Here is an 18,255-nt window from a genome sequence, read left to right on the forward strand (position 1 = left end):
TCAGATATCCAGAGACACCGGCAAGAACCCTTTACATTTTGTGCCCAGGACAAGTACCTCACTTGACTCACCATAGTTCCAGCCCCAAGAGACAAGTCCTCTTTTCTTGTTCTAAGAAGATCTCCTGGGAGGCTGTGTATGTGGTTAGTATTCTAAGTGCTGGGTAACTATAATGTCATATGTAATGCTTATGGACCTCTCTACAAAATCCAAGAGACCACAGGATCGAGGGCTTCCAATGAGGAGGGACCAAGACCATGCCTGCAGATGACCAGAGGTAACACCCGGGAACTCTGCCATATTTTCAGGTCCCCCACTGGCGGATGCCTATTATATTGTCTCTTCCCATTTGCGCTGAATGGTTGGATGGGCAACTAAAGTCACTGGGACAGAGCCTGTTCGTCAAGTTTCCTCAGGTTAGAGCTATCTGTAGAAGAATGCCAACTACACAAAGTTCTACAAATATGCAGAATATTTCCTGGCTCAGACTGGGGTTAGAGTAGCAAAGGGGTAGAAGAAGGAAGGAGCCCAGCACATCCCTTTGCATAGATGGGAGACTGTGCTTGTCTGCTCCACGAGCTTGCTGCACACCAGGTCCTCCAAGGTCACACAGGAGGAGGGCATCCCTCCCTAACTGCATGACTCTTACAGGCAGCCAAAAGAGAGCCTGGCCAGGTTGGCAAGCAGGTGTGGCCAGATCTTTAATCATGTCTCCAGCCACAGATGGGAAAAGGTCAATGAACTGAGTCAAGCCAGTTCAGGAGTCTGGACCGATTTGTCATCCTTAGTGCCAACTGACCTTCTTGGAACTGTGTCCAGAGATAGAACCATTCCAAGTAGGCTGCCAAATCCTATGCATGCTAGCTGCAGGGAGTACTGTCTGCCATCCCCACACCCAAAGCAATGAATGGCTGCACTGCTCCGTTCATACGCACAGGGGTCTCCTACCACTTAGGGAGCTTGCATGCCCCTAGGAAGGACTGCCAAATGGCAGGCAGGGGGCCTGTGAGTCTTTCAGAATCACTTGGTGGCCATCTGTCCTTGCTGCCCGCCCGGCATATATTCACTGTTATTCATTACCACCCGCCATCATCATCTTCACACATATAGCGCTTGCTATGTATCAGACACTTCTACAGATAAATATACACACTGGATACTCATAACAAGAGTATTATTTTATCCATCTTTCAGCTGAGGAATCTCAGGCACAAAGAGATGTAAGTACTTTACGTTGCCCAAGGTCACCATATCTGAGCCTAGGAATGCTGGCTCCATCCACAGTCTACATTTTAACCAGTACACAATACCTCTTCTCCAGTTCTCCTCTGAGGGACCACACCTCCCGGCACTCAGATCACCGAGTGGCCAACGGGGCCTCCTGGGGCCTCCACACCAGCAGTAGGCACATGACCAGACCTGGCCAGTCAGCATCCTTCTGGCTACAGGTAACCCACGGCACAATGAGACTTCAGCCTTTGTCATTTGAACTGCAGCATTGATAAGACATAAGACCGTAGGTATCTCAGCCCTCACGCTCCCTTAGGAGAAAAGCCTTTCTAAAACAGATACCAAGACAGGAAGCTTAGCCAAGAAAGGGAGAAAGGTCCTGAGGACCTCCTTCTGGTACCTTGATTCACTATGTCTGAAGCCAGTCTCTCTACCCTTGGGCTTTTCAGCTTCGGGGACCAAAAGTTTCCCTTTCCACATAAACCAGTCTGAGCTGAGTTTCTCTTAGGCAACAGAAAAAAAAGTCGATAGATAGAGCCAAGATACAGGAAACATCATCCTCTTGGCTGCTGCGTGAGACTGAAGCCTTGGGCTGCATGAACATTCAGAGCTGCATAATGGAGCCAGGATGAACCCCCAAACTTCCCTGCTTATTATCCTGGGGAACGAGAGAAGGAATTGCATTAAAAGGGCCAGGAAGTGTGATGTAAGAGAACGTGATGAACGGGCCCATCTTCCTCTCTGCAGAGAAGCCTTGGTTGTTTCACGGTGAACTTTTGGAGTTCTTAAACCCAAGGACCACAGTTTCCGAGCAAAGGAACTGTCACCACAAGCTCTAGAGTGTTCATGTTGCTGTGGCGACAGTTACGCCCCTGATTTGCAGCGAAATGGCAGATGACCACTTACAGAAGGCCAACCCTGGTCGACAAATGCAATGACAGAAGGTAGTCACCACTCACAACCGGCCAGCCGTCAGCTGTCAGGTCTAAGTGGGTAAGGACCGACCCAGTAATGAAGACAATGCCACTGGGGGAAATTCCAGGAAGGTGAACCAAAGCAGGAACGAAGTAAGAGAGGCAGGGGTAGTAGCCACACACAGGGGACGCAGTTCATTACTGGGCCAAAGGAAGAGTGTGCGTGCTGCACAGTCCCACCAAGGCGTGTTCAGCTGCATGGAAAAGAACGCCCCCTAACAATGAGACTTTACTAAGAGGAGTTCCTCATCTCACATACGCACTCCGGGCAGAAGAGAACTCAGAGTTGGCTCTGCAGCTCACCAGTGTCATAAATGACCCAGGTTCCTGCCACTCTTCTCCCCAACTCGGGATGAGTGCATCTCCCTCATTGACCCAAAGGTGCTGCCATGACTCCGTACATTATATCCTCCCACAAAAGTCCCCAACAGGAAAAAGGAAGGGATGTCTGCTCTTATCAGAAAGTCCTTCCTAGAAGGTTTCCCCCAAGGGTCCCACTGAGCAGAACAGGATCACCTGGTCACTCACGAACTACAAGGGAGCTTGAGAGGCAAGTATCAGGCATTTTCAGCTTTTGGCATGATAGCTGACATCTGCCAGAAAGAACACAGGGAGGGCTATGAACAGCTGTTGAGTAGGCTTTCGACGTACCCCAAGCTTTGGGCACACTTAGACCAAGGCTTTATTTGTTAATGTTTATTTATTTTGATAGAGAGAGAGAGACAGAGACAGAGACAGAGACAGAGACAGAGCGTGGGTGGGGGAGGGGCAGAGAGAGAGGGAGACACAGAATCCGTAGCAGGCTCCAGGCTCCGAGCTGCCAGCACAGAGCCCGCCGCAGGGTTCGAACCCACAAACTGTGTGACCATGACCTGAGCTAAAGTCGGCCACTCAACCGACTGAGCCACCCAGGCACCCCCCCACAAAGGCTTTTGTCATATCCTTATAGGGCTTATACAGTCATTCACTATTAAGTTTCCTTAAATCAACTTATCTTTTGTTTAACCTAAATACCTTTATTTAGGTAGGAAATTTTACATCCCTACTGTAAATTCAAAAAACACTACCAGGCACATTTTTCTAATCTATATTAAAATAAGTTCATAATGATTAAAATAAAAGTTATTTGCCTATTTTACCCAGCAGGACCCCCTGCCCCACCAATAATAGCCAGACTTTGGGACACACATAGCAGGGTAAACTCCTTTCCTCCTAATTCTTGGGCCCTGGTATCAGGAATCCCCTCACAAACTGCTATAAAGTGCATCGTAAGGTAATGTCCTGACTACATTTTTACAGTAGTGGGAACAATCTAGCATCTGACCACCAGTCTCCATGCCCCGCCCCCCCCCCGCCCCCCAAAGATGAAGACATTTAGCAAAACCGTAAGAGGGGAACTAGCTGGCTTCCTAGGAAGTCACACCCCACTCCCGAAATGCTTTGTTTTATCCTTTCTGCTAAAATGAAAAATGTCTCAGAGGCTGAAGGGACCACCTCATGCCTTGGAATAAGAACAGTCCAACTTTTTGGGGGGCACTTGGGTGGCTCAGTCGGTTAAGTGTCCAACTTCAGCTCAGGTCACGATCTCACGGTTTGTGAGTTTGAGCCCCGTGTCGGCTCTGTGCTGACAGCTCAGAGCCTGGAGTCTGCTTCAGATTCTGTGTCTTCCTCTCTCTCTGCCCCTCCCATGCTCATGCTCTGTCTCTCTCTGTCTCTAAAATAAATAAACGACATTAAAAAAAAAAAAAAAGTCCAAATTTTTTTTTTTTTTTTTGGTGGCGGGTGTCTAAGCATACTCCTATTTACCCAAAAGGAGGCACTGACTATGGGCTGAGAGAGGTGACAGGTGACCAACGCCCCATTACTTACATCAGAGGCTGGACCTTTGTCAGCGCCTGGGCAGGAGAAAGTGACAAATTCATGGCACCGCTTGTGCACGACAAAACAGCAGACTGCAAAAGACAAAATAAGGGTAGGAGGAAGGGAGGAAGGGAAGTGGAGATGGGGGAGAGAGGGAAAAGGGGGAAGAGATCATTAAACCTGACTTCTCAAAAAGCAAAGGCTTTTACACCAAAATAAACAATGACATCAGCTTTCACACCTTACCCTTTTTTGAAGCCAAACCCTTGGGTACCCTCCTGCCGCATCTTGCAAAAGCGTTAAACTAGGGGTTCAAGAGATCACAACTGCTCAAAATGACACCCCTCCCCCTTCCCAAAGATCACTTAAGCTGTCTGGTCTTGCGCTGGTTTTGAAACAGAATGTGATCTCTTAGATTGGGCACCACAAGATGCCGTCAGCTCATGTTTAGATCCAGAATGCGTAAGAAATACATATCTTTAAACACGAGAATCACACTCAGAGACTGACATGCATAAGAGGAAGAGCCGTGCAGAAAAACAAAGTAAGCAGAAATGGCAGGCCCGTGCCCCCACCCACCCAGAAGCAATGCCAACTATAAATGCAAGAGTGGAAGAAAAAGCCACAATGTTCACATTGTTACTATAGTAGTTTGTAACCAAATACATGCATACCTATATTTGAACTTGTATGAGTTAAATGCATCTATGATATGGCTCCACTATCTGGGAATTACACACTCGGGGGAAGGGGCAGTCAGAGGCTCTATACAAAATAAAACTGATTTGGGGGGCACCTGGGTGGCTCAGTTGGTTGAGCGTCCAACTCTTGATTTCAGCTCAGGTCACCATTGCAGGGTCATGGGATTGATCATGAAGCCTGCTTAAGATTCTTTCTCTCCCTCTCCCCTCTCCCCCACTCACACACTCTCTCTCTAAAATAAAAAAAAATTTTAAACTGATTTTTGTTGGTGTGTTTCAAAACTACCTTTACAAACTCCAAACTGTGGCTTCCTGGAGGACGCATGCCACACTGCAGGAACCAGCTCAGAATCTTTCCAAGGAATATTCTCAGCGAATGAAACAGGCCAGGAAAGCTCAAGACTATCCCTAGTGATACAGTGAACCTGGGCAACAATCACCAGTGGCTGCTAACATCACAAAAAGACTCGGCCTGCCTACTGATGAAAGTTACCACGAAGTACTCACCACCTACCCAAATACTCTGGCCAAAATAATCAAGCCTGAATCAGTTCAAGCATTTGGATCCAACTACCGATTTACAGAAAATACAAGTGACAGAGACACATATTAAATGACATCACAGGGAGGCAATGAGGAAAGAAATTTTTTTAATTTTTATTTATTTTTGAGAGAGAGAGAGCACACGGGGGAGGGGCAGAGGGAGAGGGAGACACAGAATCAGAAGCAGGCACCAGGCTCTGAGCTGTCAGCACACAGCCCCATGTGGGGCTTGAACTCACAAACTGCAAGATCCTGACCTGAGGGGAAGTTGGACGCTTAACGGACTGAGCCACCCAGGCGCCCCATAGGAAAAATTTTTCTAATATACAACATTGTAGAAAAACTACAAGACAACCAAATGGTTTCTTCAACAAAGGAGTTGCAAAGAGGACAGGAAGGACTTTTAGATAAGTTAAGCTCTTCTGCAGGATACTGTAGGGGTGGGGACACTTATGGAATGTACAACACAAAGTGGGAAACCTAATATATACACTGTGCTTTTAGTTACTAACAGTGTACCCACAGCAGCTCATCAATTGTAACAAATGTACCACACTACTGACAGATTTTTTTAAGTGCTTTACATATATTACTTTGTTTGATACTCGTAACAATACCTTAAGGCCTTTTGTTATTTTAATTGAGATATAATTGACATGTAACATTATTATTAATTTCAGTGTACAAAATAACGATTCGATGTTTGTATATATTGCAAAGTAATCACCCAAATGCCTAGTTAACATCCATCACCCCACATTGTTACCAATTTTTTCTTGTGATGAGACCTTTTAAGATTTCTCTCCCAGTAACTTTCAAATATACAATATAGTGCTATTAACTGTAATCACCACACAGTACATGACATGCCCTGAACTTAGTTCTTTTGACCACCTCCATCCCCTGCCTCTGGCACCAACCAAATTGTTCTCTGTGTCTGCGAAGTTGTTTTTTTTTGTTTGTTTGTTTTTAAGATTCCACATCTAAGTGAGATTATACTATATTTACCTTTCTCTGTCTGACTGATCTCATTTGCAAGATGTTGATAATAGAGAAACTGAGGGGGGACAGGGTTGAGGAAGCATATGGGAACTCTCTGTACTTTCTTAATTTTTTTATTTTTTATTTTAGAGAGAGAGCGTGCAAGCAGGGGAGAGGGACAGAGGGAGAGAGACAATCTTAAGCAGGCTCCACTCAGCACGGAGCCCAACACGGGGCTCAGTCTCATGACCCTGGGATCGCGATCTGAGCGGAAATCAAGAGTTGGACATTCAACCAACTGAGCCACCCAAGCGCCCCAGAACTCTCTGTACTTTCTTAGCAGGTTTTCTGTATATTTAAAACTGTTGCACCTGCTTCGGATTCTGTGTCTCCCTCTCTCTCTGCCCCTCCCCTGCTTGCACTCTGTCTCTCTCTCAAAAATAAATAAGCATTAGAAAAAAAAAATTAAAACTGTTCCAAAAGAAAAGAAAACTGCAAGAAGTAAAGAGTAGGGCGGAGAAGCAACTTATATATTCAAAAAGATTTAAGAAACCTATCAACTAAATGCAATATGTGGACCCTGTTTAGAAACCAGTTTAAATAAGTTACTAGTCTGGACAATAATGAAATAATCAGGAAAATGGATACATTCACTTTGTGATGATAAGAGGGAATTACTGCTATGGATAGGGGATTAAAAAATTTTTGATGTGGTTATTTTTTTGTTAAAGAATCCTCATCTTTGAGGCTACATCCTGAAATCTCTATGGATAAAATGATTTAATTAAAATAATTAAGCATGACAGGAAAGCGATAGAAAGGGAAGGGTTATAGATGGGGAAAACAATTAGTCATGACTAATCATTATTTGAACCTGAATGATGGACACATGAGGATTCATTATACTAAGCAGTCTACTTTAATTTTTTTTTAATGTTTTATTTATTTTTGAGACAGAGAGAGACAGAGCATGAACAAGGGAGGGGCAGAGAGAGAGACACAGAATCTGAAGCAGGCTCCAGGCTGTGAGCTGTCAGCACAGAGCCCGACGCGGGGCTCAAACTCACAAACCGCGAGATCATGACCTGAGCCGAAGTCGGACGCCCAACCGACTGAGCCACCCAGGCGCCTGAAGCCGTCTACTTTCAGGTATGTTTGGTATTTTCCACAATGCAAAAATTTTAAATCCTCGTGGTTGGGAACCAAGAAGAGGTCCAAAGGAGGCAATTTCTTTCTCCTTTGCTTACTCCCTTTTCTGTTTAATAGTTACTGTATTTTATGAGTCATATATACTTTGTATAAAGACGTTTGTGTTAAACAGTGTGTGTGTGTGTGTGTGTGTGTGTGTGTGTGTGTGTGTGTGTGTGTGTGTTCCCGCCCTGGGCCTATGAATGCCAAGAGAAATATATGAACAATGGTCAACAGAAGCCAGGGATGGTTATCTCTGGGCAGTGGGATTGCCAGTTGCAGGAGCCAGACTTATGACATCTGGACAAATTTGCCATGATGACGGCTCTGTGACCTTGAAGCCTTCTTGAGCACAGCCCCCAGCCTCATTCTTTCTGTTTGGTTCAACCACACCCTCAAGGACACGGTTGGAACATAATGTTCTTGATGTGCTCTGGAGATAGGACTATGACACACAACCCTGCTTGAGTGTCTCTCCCAAGTGGTCCACGAACACATACTCCCCAGCCTCTGGGGCTATGAAAGCAGGGCTTGTGGAAGTTGGGGCTGTGGAGATCTACTCATCTTGCATCCACCCAAGACCTGCTTCTGTCTGTAAGTCCCCTTGCTGAATCATTTCTTACCAAGCTGGATTTGGCTTTTTTTCCCCCTCTTTGGTCCTGTGACTCCTTCAGCCTTTAGAGGTCATTTTGCATACACCTCCTTTCCACAGAACGCCAATTATGTCCACTTTCAACCTTACATTTTTCTATATTGTTCAAAGTGTTTACAATGAGTAAATATTAGTTATATAATCAGGGAAAATAAGCCTATTTCCATTTTGAAACAAAACCAAGAGTCAAAGAAAAACACAGGTCAGGGAATGAAAAGTATTATTGCCAGAATTGGAAACTCAGGGGTTGGGGTGATAGCTGAATGGACACGGCTAAAGAGGAATTTAGCAAACTGGAAGTCTAAATTGAGGGACTGCCCCAGAATTCAACAAAAGGTGTGGGATGGCATAGAAGAAATGATACAAACATGGAGGATAGATCCAAACATTTTAATATCCATCTAAATGGATGTTCAAGAGAGAACAGAGAGACTGGTAAAGGTGCAATCAAAGAAAACAGAAAAAGAAAATTCCCTAAAGATTAAGAAGAATTTGAGTCATTAATTTGAAAGAAACAATCAAGCAAGCATCAGTATGTATAGAGGAAGAAAAGACTGAGAGTGACAATATCTGGGATCATTCCAACATGTCCAGCAAGGGCAGGAAGAGAGGAGGGAGAAGACTACCAAAAAAGGCACCAAAGTAATTTTGACATCCGATTTCTCATCTGCAATTCTGAGTTCGTGAATATGATAGAGCAGTATCTTCAAAGGCTTAGGAAAATTCATTTCAACTGAAAACCTCATACGAAGCCAAAACGGCGTTCAAATGAAGGTACAAAATAAAGACATTTCCAAATACAGGGACCTAGAAAATTTACTTCCCACAAAAGGAGTACTAGAGTATATACACCCCACAAAACAATAACCCCACCAAAAAATGAATGAAAAGAGGCATAAGAAACAGTAGTGAAAGAAAGAACAAAAACAAAGAGGGAGGGGCACCTGGCCCACTCAGTTGGTAAAGCATACCACTCTTGACCTCAGGGTTGTTAAGTTCAAGCCCACATTGGGTGTAGAGATTAGGTTTTTTTTTTAATCTTTAAAACGCACACACACACACACACACACACACACACACAAAGGGAGTGAGGAGGAGGAAGAATCTAAGTCATAAGAAATGGGGGTGGGAGAAGGGCTGTAACACTGAGATGTGCAAAGAGTCTTGTCTTATTCCTCAAGAGGTTACGGATACTGAGAAGGCACATGTAAGACACCGTAAGCTTGAATATATGTGCTAACAGTTAAGAACAAGAATAGAAATATTACGTATAATTTTCAGACTACTGAAAGAAAAAACTGGACAAAGAAAACTCAATCCAACTATACTTGAAAAGGCCCTCCCACACGCCCAAATTTCACATAAATATTATATTCTTTTCTTTTTTTACTCCTGTATAGAATGACTTGCACTTCAAATTCTTTAATCCGTCTGTAATTTCTTGGCACCTGATGTGCATGGGAATCTACTTTGCCTTTTTTTTTTTTTTTTTTTTTTTTTGTCCAAATAGGTGATCAGTTGTCCCAATGTGTTTCATTGATAATCCATCTCTTCCTATACACTGGGGTCTGTCTCTGGACCTTCTGTTCTCTTCCACTGGTATGTCTTAGAGCACAGCAGTGTGAGTTTTAATGATAGTAGCTTTATAATATGTTACATCTCAGCAGGGCAAGTCCTCTCTCATTATCCTTACATCCAACATTTTCTTGGCAATCACTGCGTGTTTATTCTTCCAAGTGAACTTTAGAATCAGTTTACCAAGCTTTTAAAAATACCAATGGAATTCTTATTGGAATTGTATTTAGTCAACCACCCCCCACAAAGAACTATTCACTGGAACTTTGTTTGAAATTGTCTCAAATTTAGAAAAGTGTCAAGACAGCTGACACTTCTACAAGCAATGAGTCTTTCTATCAGGAATAGGGTGTCCCCTTGTTAAAATCTGACTTTGTGTCATTTAATGAAGTCTTCAATTTTCTCCATAGGTCCTACACATTTCTCATTTAGTATGAGTCGAGGGAACCTTTTTTTACGCAATTGTGATTTGGACATTTTTTTCCATTTTATTTTCCAACTGGTGATGGTTTACAAATAGAGAAACAATATATTTATTTTGTAAGCATTTTTTTTAAACTCTTAATAGTTTTTTTCTGGGTTTCAGTTGCTTTCTTTGGGGTTTCTAGAAAAAGAAACATATTAGACCCATTAATAATAGTTTTTTCCTCTCTGATACACCTCTTTTCTTTCCTTATCTTTCCCCCTCCTTCTCATATTTCCACGTCTGCAACTTTCAGAACAACGTGGAAAAAAGGGGATGAAAACAGACAGCACTGCCCATTCTGAACTTTTACCAGCTTTACCTCTCCCTCACTTTCTTCTCAAACTAATTCTTAGAATTTATACTTCCCTTGGGAACTGTCCATAGTGTTCTCCTCAGTGTATGTCCACTGTGTCCGCTCATCTGGGATGATAATATGCACCTTCTCATTCTTTCTTCACATTGTATTTTTAGGTAGTTTCTCTTTTTATTTTTTCCAGAGATTTGTCCCATTCATTGTCTATTTGATTTTTCTACCATTAGAGATGCAAATCATGGATATGTTTCTCAATTCAACTGCTTTTTTTCTACTTTATTCATTGCTACTTTTATTTTTATTGCCCTGCTTATTTTAATTGTACTACTTATCCATATTTGTTATTGCATTACTTCCTAGTTAGGAGGATGAATTCTGGAGTCAGGTGGCGAGGTGTGGATCCTGGGCACATTATCTTATCTCCCTAGGCCTCAGTTTCTTCTCTAGAAAATGACGGTGATAATAACAGCAGCCATATCACAAGGGTGTTGTCAGAATTAAGTCAGTTAATACATGCTCAGAACTGTGCCGAGGATATCAGGAGTATTCATCAAATGTCTGCTGCTATTATTTATAGTTCTTTCTCAAGCTTCTTGAATGAACAGCTCAGTTAATTTATTCCCATTCTTCTTCATTAAAAATTCAAGATTTTTGGGTGCCTGGGAGGCTCAGTTGGTTGAGCATCCAACTTCAGATCAGGTCATTATCTCGCAGTTTGTGGGGTGGAGCCCCACCCACATCAGGCTCTGTGCTGACAGCTCAGAGCCTGGATCCTGTTTCAGATTCCGCATCCCCTCCCCCTCTCTCTTCTCCTCCCCTGCTTGTGCACTCGCTCGCTCTCTCTCTTTCTCTCAGAAATAATAAATAGATAAAAAAAAAAAAAAATAGGGGCACCTGAGTGACTCAGTCAATTAAGCGTCTGACTTCAGTTCAGGTCATGACCTCACGGTCTGAGAGTTCAAGCCCCACATCAGGCCCTGTGTTGACAGCTCAGAGCCTGGAGCCTGCTTCAGATTCTGTGTCTCCCTCTCTCTCTGCCCCTCCCCTGTTCATGCTCTGTCTCTCTGTCTCTATCTCAATAAATAAACACTAAATTTTTTTTAATTAAAGATTTTAAAGCTAAAACTTCCCTTTCAAGTACAGCTTTGGTGGCATTGTATGTTTTATACTGAGTTGCCATTTTTAAGTTACTAAGTGGTCTCTTTCGGTTCTAATTTCAACCCAGAACTGTTTAGAGAAGTTCTTCCCCACCACCGCCATTTACAAGTAGCCACTGTGGTCTAGACTCTTTCTTCAAAACATCTAAAATGTCAGTTAAGATCTTATTCATCCTTAGTCTCTTTAAGGGGGCAGGGGGCAGGATTCATCTCTACTTTCCTAGTGTCTGCTCCAATTCCTGGTACATAAGTGATACTTAGTAAACCAGTATTTTGTGAATCAACGAAGAAAAGAACAAATTACCATCAGCCACAGAAGAAAAAGAAAGCCCAACCAACCAACCTCTTGGTAACACGGAGCTCTGGCAGGCCTTCCACAGTCCACCACCATGAACAGGGATAGAAGTATAGCAGCCATTGTCAAGGTCTCTTTAAGGGAGCCTTCCAACTGACCACAGAAATAATCCATTGCCACCAAGCTAGAATCAATGCGCCAAGCGACTTGACTACACTCCAGCCTACTCCACGGAGAAGCTGGGAACATACTGGAACATCGATGAGCTTCTGGTACAAGTACCTCCTTTACACAATGCGTTTCTGGAAGTTGTGTAAATCAAATTCCCCATTAACTAAAACACTATAAAGAAAAGTAGTAAGGCTGGCTATTTAAAGAAACAAACTAAATCCTTTTGTGATACAAATAAACACCCCCTCATTTCTGTTTGGCAAATTCAGGGTAAAATCAGTTTTTCTTTAAAAAGAGACAACATTTACTGAGCTGTGAAACACACACCAGGTCCTGCTTTCAAACAGGTACTTGGTAAGAGCCAAGAATTCCTAGATCCTTCATGGTTTATTCAATAGCTCCTTGCTCTGCAGAAGTTAAAAGCCCGAAGCCCACAGCCCTCAGCCCTCAGAATCCAGCCTGTAGCCATGCTTCATTAGGACTATACAATGGAGTCTCAAACTCAAATGCCTGGGGGCTAGGTAAGCAATGAAACTGTCCAAGGGTAAGGTGGAAGAATGCATGCATGACCTAAAAGGGAAAATTAGGACTCAGCTCTAGTAGAGAATGAGTTGAAAGGTCCCAGCTCTATCCACCTCCACCCCTCCCTTTTTACATGTAAGATCGTGAAGGTCACAGGCCAGCTTTGTAGGTAGAATAATGCCTTCCTCCAACCCTCACCAAAAACGTCCATGTCCTAATCTGTGGAACTTGTGAATGTTACCTTTGGTGGAAAAACAGACTTTGCAGATGTGATTAAATTAAGGATCTTGAGATGGCAAATTATTTTGGACTATACTGGTGGGACCAATGTAATCGCAAGGGTCCTTACCAGCTGGGGGCAGGAGGGTCAGAGTCAGAGGAGGAGATGTGACAGCAGAAGCGGAGTTTGGAGTGATGTCACTGCTGGAAAGGAACACGAGCCAAGGAATGTGGGTGGCCTCCAGCAGATAGAAAAGGCATGGAACAGATTGCCCCTGGAGCGTCCAGAAGGAACTCAGCCCTGCTGACACCTGGATTTTAGCCCCATAAGACCCATTTCAGACTCCTAACCTCCAGAACTGTAAGATTATGAATCTGTGTTGTAATAAGCCAGTATGTTTGCAGTAACTTGCTACAGCAACGACAGGAAAACAGTATCCCAGCTACTGGTTGATCCCAGAAGCAGAAGACCTTGGTCAAAAGCCCAGGGCACTTCCCTGGAGCATCTGTCCCAAGAACACACTGGGATCCTGACTTCATTTCACACTGCACCCCACCCCTAAATTCCCAATTCTAACCACTATAAGGTATTCATTGCATCCAAAGGGGTCTGAATCAAGTTATCAGCATTTCATTTTTTCCTTTCAGAGTCGATTCTCCCCTTCTACCTCATTCTCACTGGGATCTCTAGTGGCGAACTGACATCCCTGCAAGTAATCTCTGTCCCCGAATCCTGCGACATCTGCCCGAGACAGAAATTCCAGTGCTAACTCCCTCTGTGGAGGGAGAAGGAAGAGAAGGGCCCTCAGCTCTTTCCTCAGCCCTCACCTGTCTCAGCTTCCAAACAGCTGGCTTGCAAGAGAGAAAATCCTGTCTTCTGCCAAGAGTGACTCTGGGCTCTGCTGGACCTCGGTTTGAACCCTCATTTACCACCTATACGCTGAAGCCATTGCTCCAACCACTACACCTCTCTGGGCCTCAGTTTCTTGTCCCCAAAATGGGAACAATAAGAGTATCTACTCTCAGAAGCCTGTTTTGAAGCTTAAACGTGACAACACACACAAAGTGCTGGATGGACAGGGACACTGGAGTTGGAACCGGCAGTCCTCGTATCTTGCTTTGCAATGGCTGGGGAGGACCCCTTTTTCCTCCCGGGTCAAAGCCAAATCACAGGCATGAAACTCTGCCTAGTGTCCAAGATGAGGCAGGGCTCCCCCGTATGTTTTCCCAAACCATCTCCACAATCAAAGGCACGGTTTGCACCCAACGCCTGGCCCCCTGGCATTCAGAAGACTGACCCACACGGTCACACTACTTGAGTTCACAGAGGGATCTCACATCCGTGATTTCACCCGAGCCTCATCACGGCCCTATGAGGAAGACGTTTTGACCTGCATTGTGTTGACAGAGGTGCTAATGCTTAGAGAGAAACGACGTGTCCAAGGGCGTCCAGCTAGTCAGTGGCACTTCTTGCACCAGCAACCAGGTTTGTCTTCCTCTAGAGCCCACACTCAACTAACACGGTGTCACTGCTTTTGTGTTTGTCATCTATCTCACTGTTCCAGAAGAAATCCTCCCCCGCTTTCCTCACCCCCGCCATCCAGTCAGTTGCTAAATCTTACTGAATCTTCCTTCGCAACATCTTTTATACCGTATCCTCTTGTACATTCCCCACTGATTCCACCCTAACTGCCCCCAGCAACTCAGACACGCAATCTTGCCACGAAGCCTGGTCTCCCCCAGAAATGGACGAGTCCACCTTGATATCGCATCCCTACGAGCCAAGGTCTTCCAGAACTGCAAAGGAGCTGCGGCCACCAATGTCACACAACAGCCATGATTTCTAAATGAGATGTCATGTACAAATGTGCAGCAGGAGGGCACGAAGCAAGCTCTCAAGGAAGGTTTATTTTACTTCCTTCCAGGTTACAGGGGTTCGTGGGACAAGCTCTGCAGCCAAGCTGCCTGGATTCTACAGCAGGTGCCACTATTTATTAGCTCTGTGACCTTGAATAAGTCCATTGACCTTGCCGTGTCTCTGGTTCCCAGTCTATAAAACAGAAACAATAATAGTACTTTTCTGACAGAGTTGTTATTAGGCTTATGAATTAATCTTGGCACAGTGTATGGACACAGTAAGTGCCAAACAGATACTAAGTATTGTCAATAAGATTCCTACCTACTCCCCTCCACCCCATGCAGCCTACACACTCTTTAAAAATTCATGCTCTGAAAACTCACTCTTTATATCCTTTCCCTGCTCTGACACACTCACTAGCTGCCTACTGCCTAAAGCTGCAGTGACCAATGGCAGCCACTAGCCACATGAGGCCATGCTTATTTAAATTCATTAGGTAAAATTTAAGATTGAGGTCCTCAGGGGCACCTGGGTGGCTCAGTCGGTTAAGCGTCCGACTCTTGATTTCAGCTCAGGTCAGGATCTCACGGTTCATGAGATCAAGCCCCACATCAGACTCTGTGCTGACAGTGCGGAGCCTGCTTGGGATTCTCTCTCTCTTTCTCTCTCTCTCTCTCTCTCTCTCTCTCTCGTTCTCTCTGCCCCTCCCCCCACTTGCACTCTCTCGCACACATTCTCTCTCAAAATAAATAAAGTTTTAAAAACTTATTTAAAAACTAGGTAAATAAGGGGCGCCTGGGTGGCCCAGTTGGTTGGGTGACTGACTTCGGCTCAGGTCATGATCTCACAGTTTGTGAGTTCGAGCCCCACGTCGGGCTCTGGGCTGACGGCTCAGAGCCCGGAGCCTGCTTCGGATTCTGTGTCTCCCCCTCTCTCTACCCCTCCCCTGCTCACACTCTGTGCCTCTCTGTCTCTCAATAATAAATAAACGTTAAAAAAAATTTTTTAAACTAGGTAAATACAATAAATAAAATTCAGTTTCACATTCACACTAACCACACTATTGCAAGTGTTTAATCTTAAGTGGCTAGAAACTACCATATTGGACACTCAACTATTGCAATTGCTTAATCTAGAAACTACCATATTGGACACTCATCATAGAAAGTCTTATTGGACAGCACTGGCCTAAGAACAAAGTTCGAATTCTGTAGCTTGACATCCACTGACAGTATAACCACAGTGTAACTTTAGTCTTGTCTCTTCTGACTCCTGTGCCTCAACACTCCTGCCCAGGCTAGATGACTCTCCCTTTCCATAACGCATTTTCCTCACCCCCTACTGTGCAAATTTGTTCCACAAACATATCCATGCCAGCAGACCATCATGTGCAATCCACAAAGGAAACTGAAGGCAGAGGAGCTCCCGCCGGCATACTGAAAGCCAGATTGGAATAGAAATGACACATGCCACATGATAATTCAACTCAGGAGCCCCACGGGACAATGGGTGGCTCATCCTACTTACTTTAAAGCAGGGGTTACAAACTCAAATGCCTAGCCCTTGTGACTAAGTGAAGCAAACCGGTGCAATCCAGCAGAGGAAGGTGGCTGAACTGAAGTGGAGAACGCATACCCATCCCAGAGACACTCCATCCAACAGCAGCCCTGGAGTCACCAGCCCAGCACGGCCAGATAGGATTTTTTTTTAAAGTTCTGCACGACCCACCCAAAGACATCGAGTCTCTCCAGTTTACGAGCTCCGCTTTTGTGGGTCATCCTGACTCACGTTGGTTACATATTATCTCTGAACTAAAATATCCTCAACCACAGAATAGGAATAAGACCACCTACTTCATACAGGATTATGAGAATGAAACCAGATTAATGTGCCTGGAGTGTGCCTGCCTCCCGTCTAACTCTTAGTAAAAATATGAATGAATGCATCAACAACGAATGGATGAATGAATGAATGAATGGGCTCTTTGGTCATTCTCACATTCAGACATCGCTCACCATGGCTGAGTCAAGAGGCAAGCAGCTGCGGCCAGGAGCAGTGGGGCAGTTCGTACGGATCCATAGGCGGCTGGCCCCAACAGTCAAGCCGCGTGAGCTCAGAGGGCCGCCTCCCAGTCCTGTGTGCAGTCAGATTTCCTTTTGAAACAGTATGCCAGTTTATGGTTTCAAATTCAAACACTGCAGATGAGCATACGGTCGAGAATCACTACTTTACTCCATTATCAGAGGGAACTAGTCTCTCCAGTTTCTTGTGCGTCCTTCTAGAAATATTCTCTGCGCGTGTGTGAGCACATGAGTCTACACCCATAAATGGAGTGAGACATTCTGGACCTCCTTTTTGGTATTTTTAATCTATGGCCCTTTGGTTTTCCCCATATGATACAATTCTAAACCACGGTTCTCAGCCCTGGCTGTACACTGAGTGGCCTGAGGTTCTGGAAACAGATCAGTGCTCAGGTCCCACCTCCAGAGAGTCTAATTAATTGGGGAGTAGTAAGGGGTGTGGGGGGAGAGGCTGAGGACAGGTACACTTAAAAAGCTCCCCAGGAGAGTCACATGTTGAAAAGCATTGCTAATCCGCAGAATCCACTCATGCTTTTTCCCAAACGAAGACATCTGGGGGCCCATTCCATCTCGATATGCAAAGAACGACCCCATTCTAGCATCTTACTCCATCACATGGGTGGGCGACCATTTACTACCCAATCTCATAAGGACTTCCTAAAGCTCCCAGGAGGATTAAGGAAGAAGCAAACTTCATTTGTTTATCAACAGCCAAGCAGTGGGGCGGGAACCACACAAAAGCAAAAGCAATAACCTTGCAGTGGTCAGCAATTGCAGGAAAGGAATGTTTTCCTTTATAATGTTACCAAATTTATTTAACTAAGCAAGAAAAAGCAGCAGAGCCAACAAGAGGTAAATAATAGGCCTCAGAAGTAAATAAAGCCGTGAGGAGAAAACCACCCCCCACCACCACCTTCTGCCGTACCAACCCTAGGGAGGCAGGCCCCCAGGCGGGACAGCTGCTGGGAACATCCTGCTTGTTTGGATAACACTTGGAGACTGTTCTTGACCCCTTGGCCTCCCTCTTTTGATCAGACTCCGAAAGTGGGGCCAGCAGGACATAATGCCACGGCCTGAGTGAAAATATCAACATCCCCTCATTCACCAGGCGGAACTAGCCCTAGACGCATTCAGATCAGAAGACTCGGTCCCAGAACCAAGCGTGGTGGGCATCTCTTGTCTGGCCTAACCAGCATCCATCCTTCGTGTTTCCCCTTTGGCAAACGGTCCCTCTCTGACCCCCTAGTTCCTGTGAGCTGGCTCAGGGGGCCCTCCCCCTCTGGCTCCCCGGGGGTGTGGAGGTAGGACCCAGGCCACAGTGTGGATTCAGGGATGGGCATGTGACTCAAGCTACCCAATGAGAATCAGTTTCAGCGCTTGGGCTGGCATTGTTAGGAAAGAGGCCATCCTTTCCAGCGGTGCTGCTAAGCTCGTAGGGAATCAGTCTGCATGTGTCATCTTCATTACCA

General features: G+C 44.8%; 1 protein-coding gene across 3 annotated transcripts in view; it reads right to left on the reverse strand.

Moving 5' to 3' along the window:
• PRKCB (protein kinase C beta) overlaps positions 1-18,255 on the reverse strand; it is a 332,144-nt gene that overhangs the window by 193,083 nt on the left and 120,806 nt on the right. For all 3 annotated transcript variants that reach the window (XM_058711142.1, XM_058711141.1, XM_058711143.1), the window contains one exon: positions 4,074-4,156. In XM_058711142.1, the coding sequence (XP_058567125.1) occupies positions 4,074-4,156 (83 nt within the window). The remainder of the gene's footprint in view (positions 1-4,073; positions 4,157-18,255) is intronic.

This window comes from Neofelis nebulosa, chromosome 18, assembly GCF_028018385.1.
Source record: "Neofelis nebulosa isolate mNeoNeb1 chromosome 18, mNeoNeb1.pri, whole genome shotgun sequence".
Taxonomy (NCBI): domain Eukaryota; kingdom Metazoa; phylum Chordata; class Mammalia; order Carnivora; family Felidae; genus Neofelis; species Neofelis nebulosa.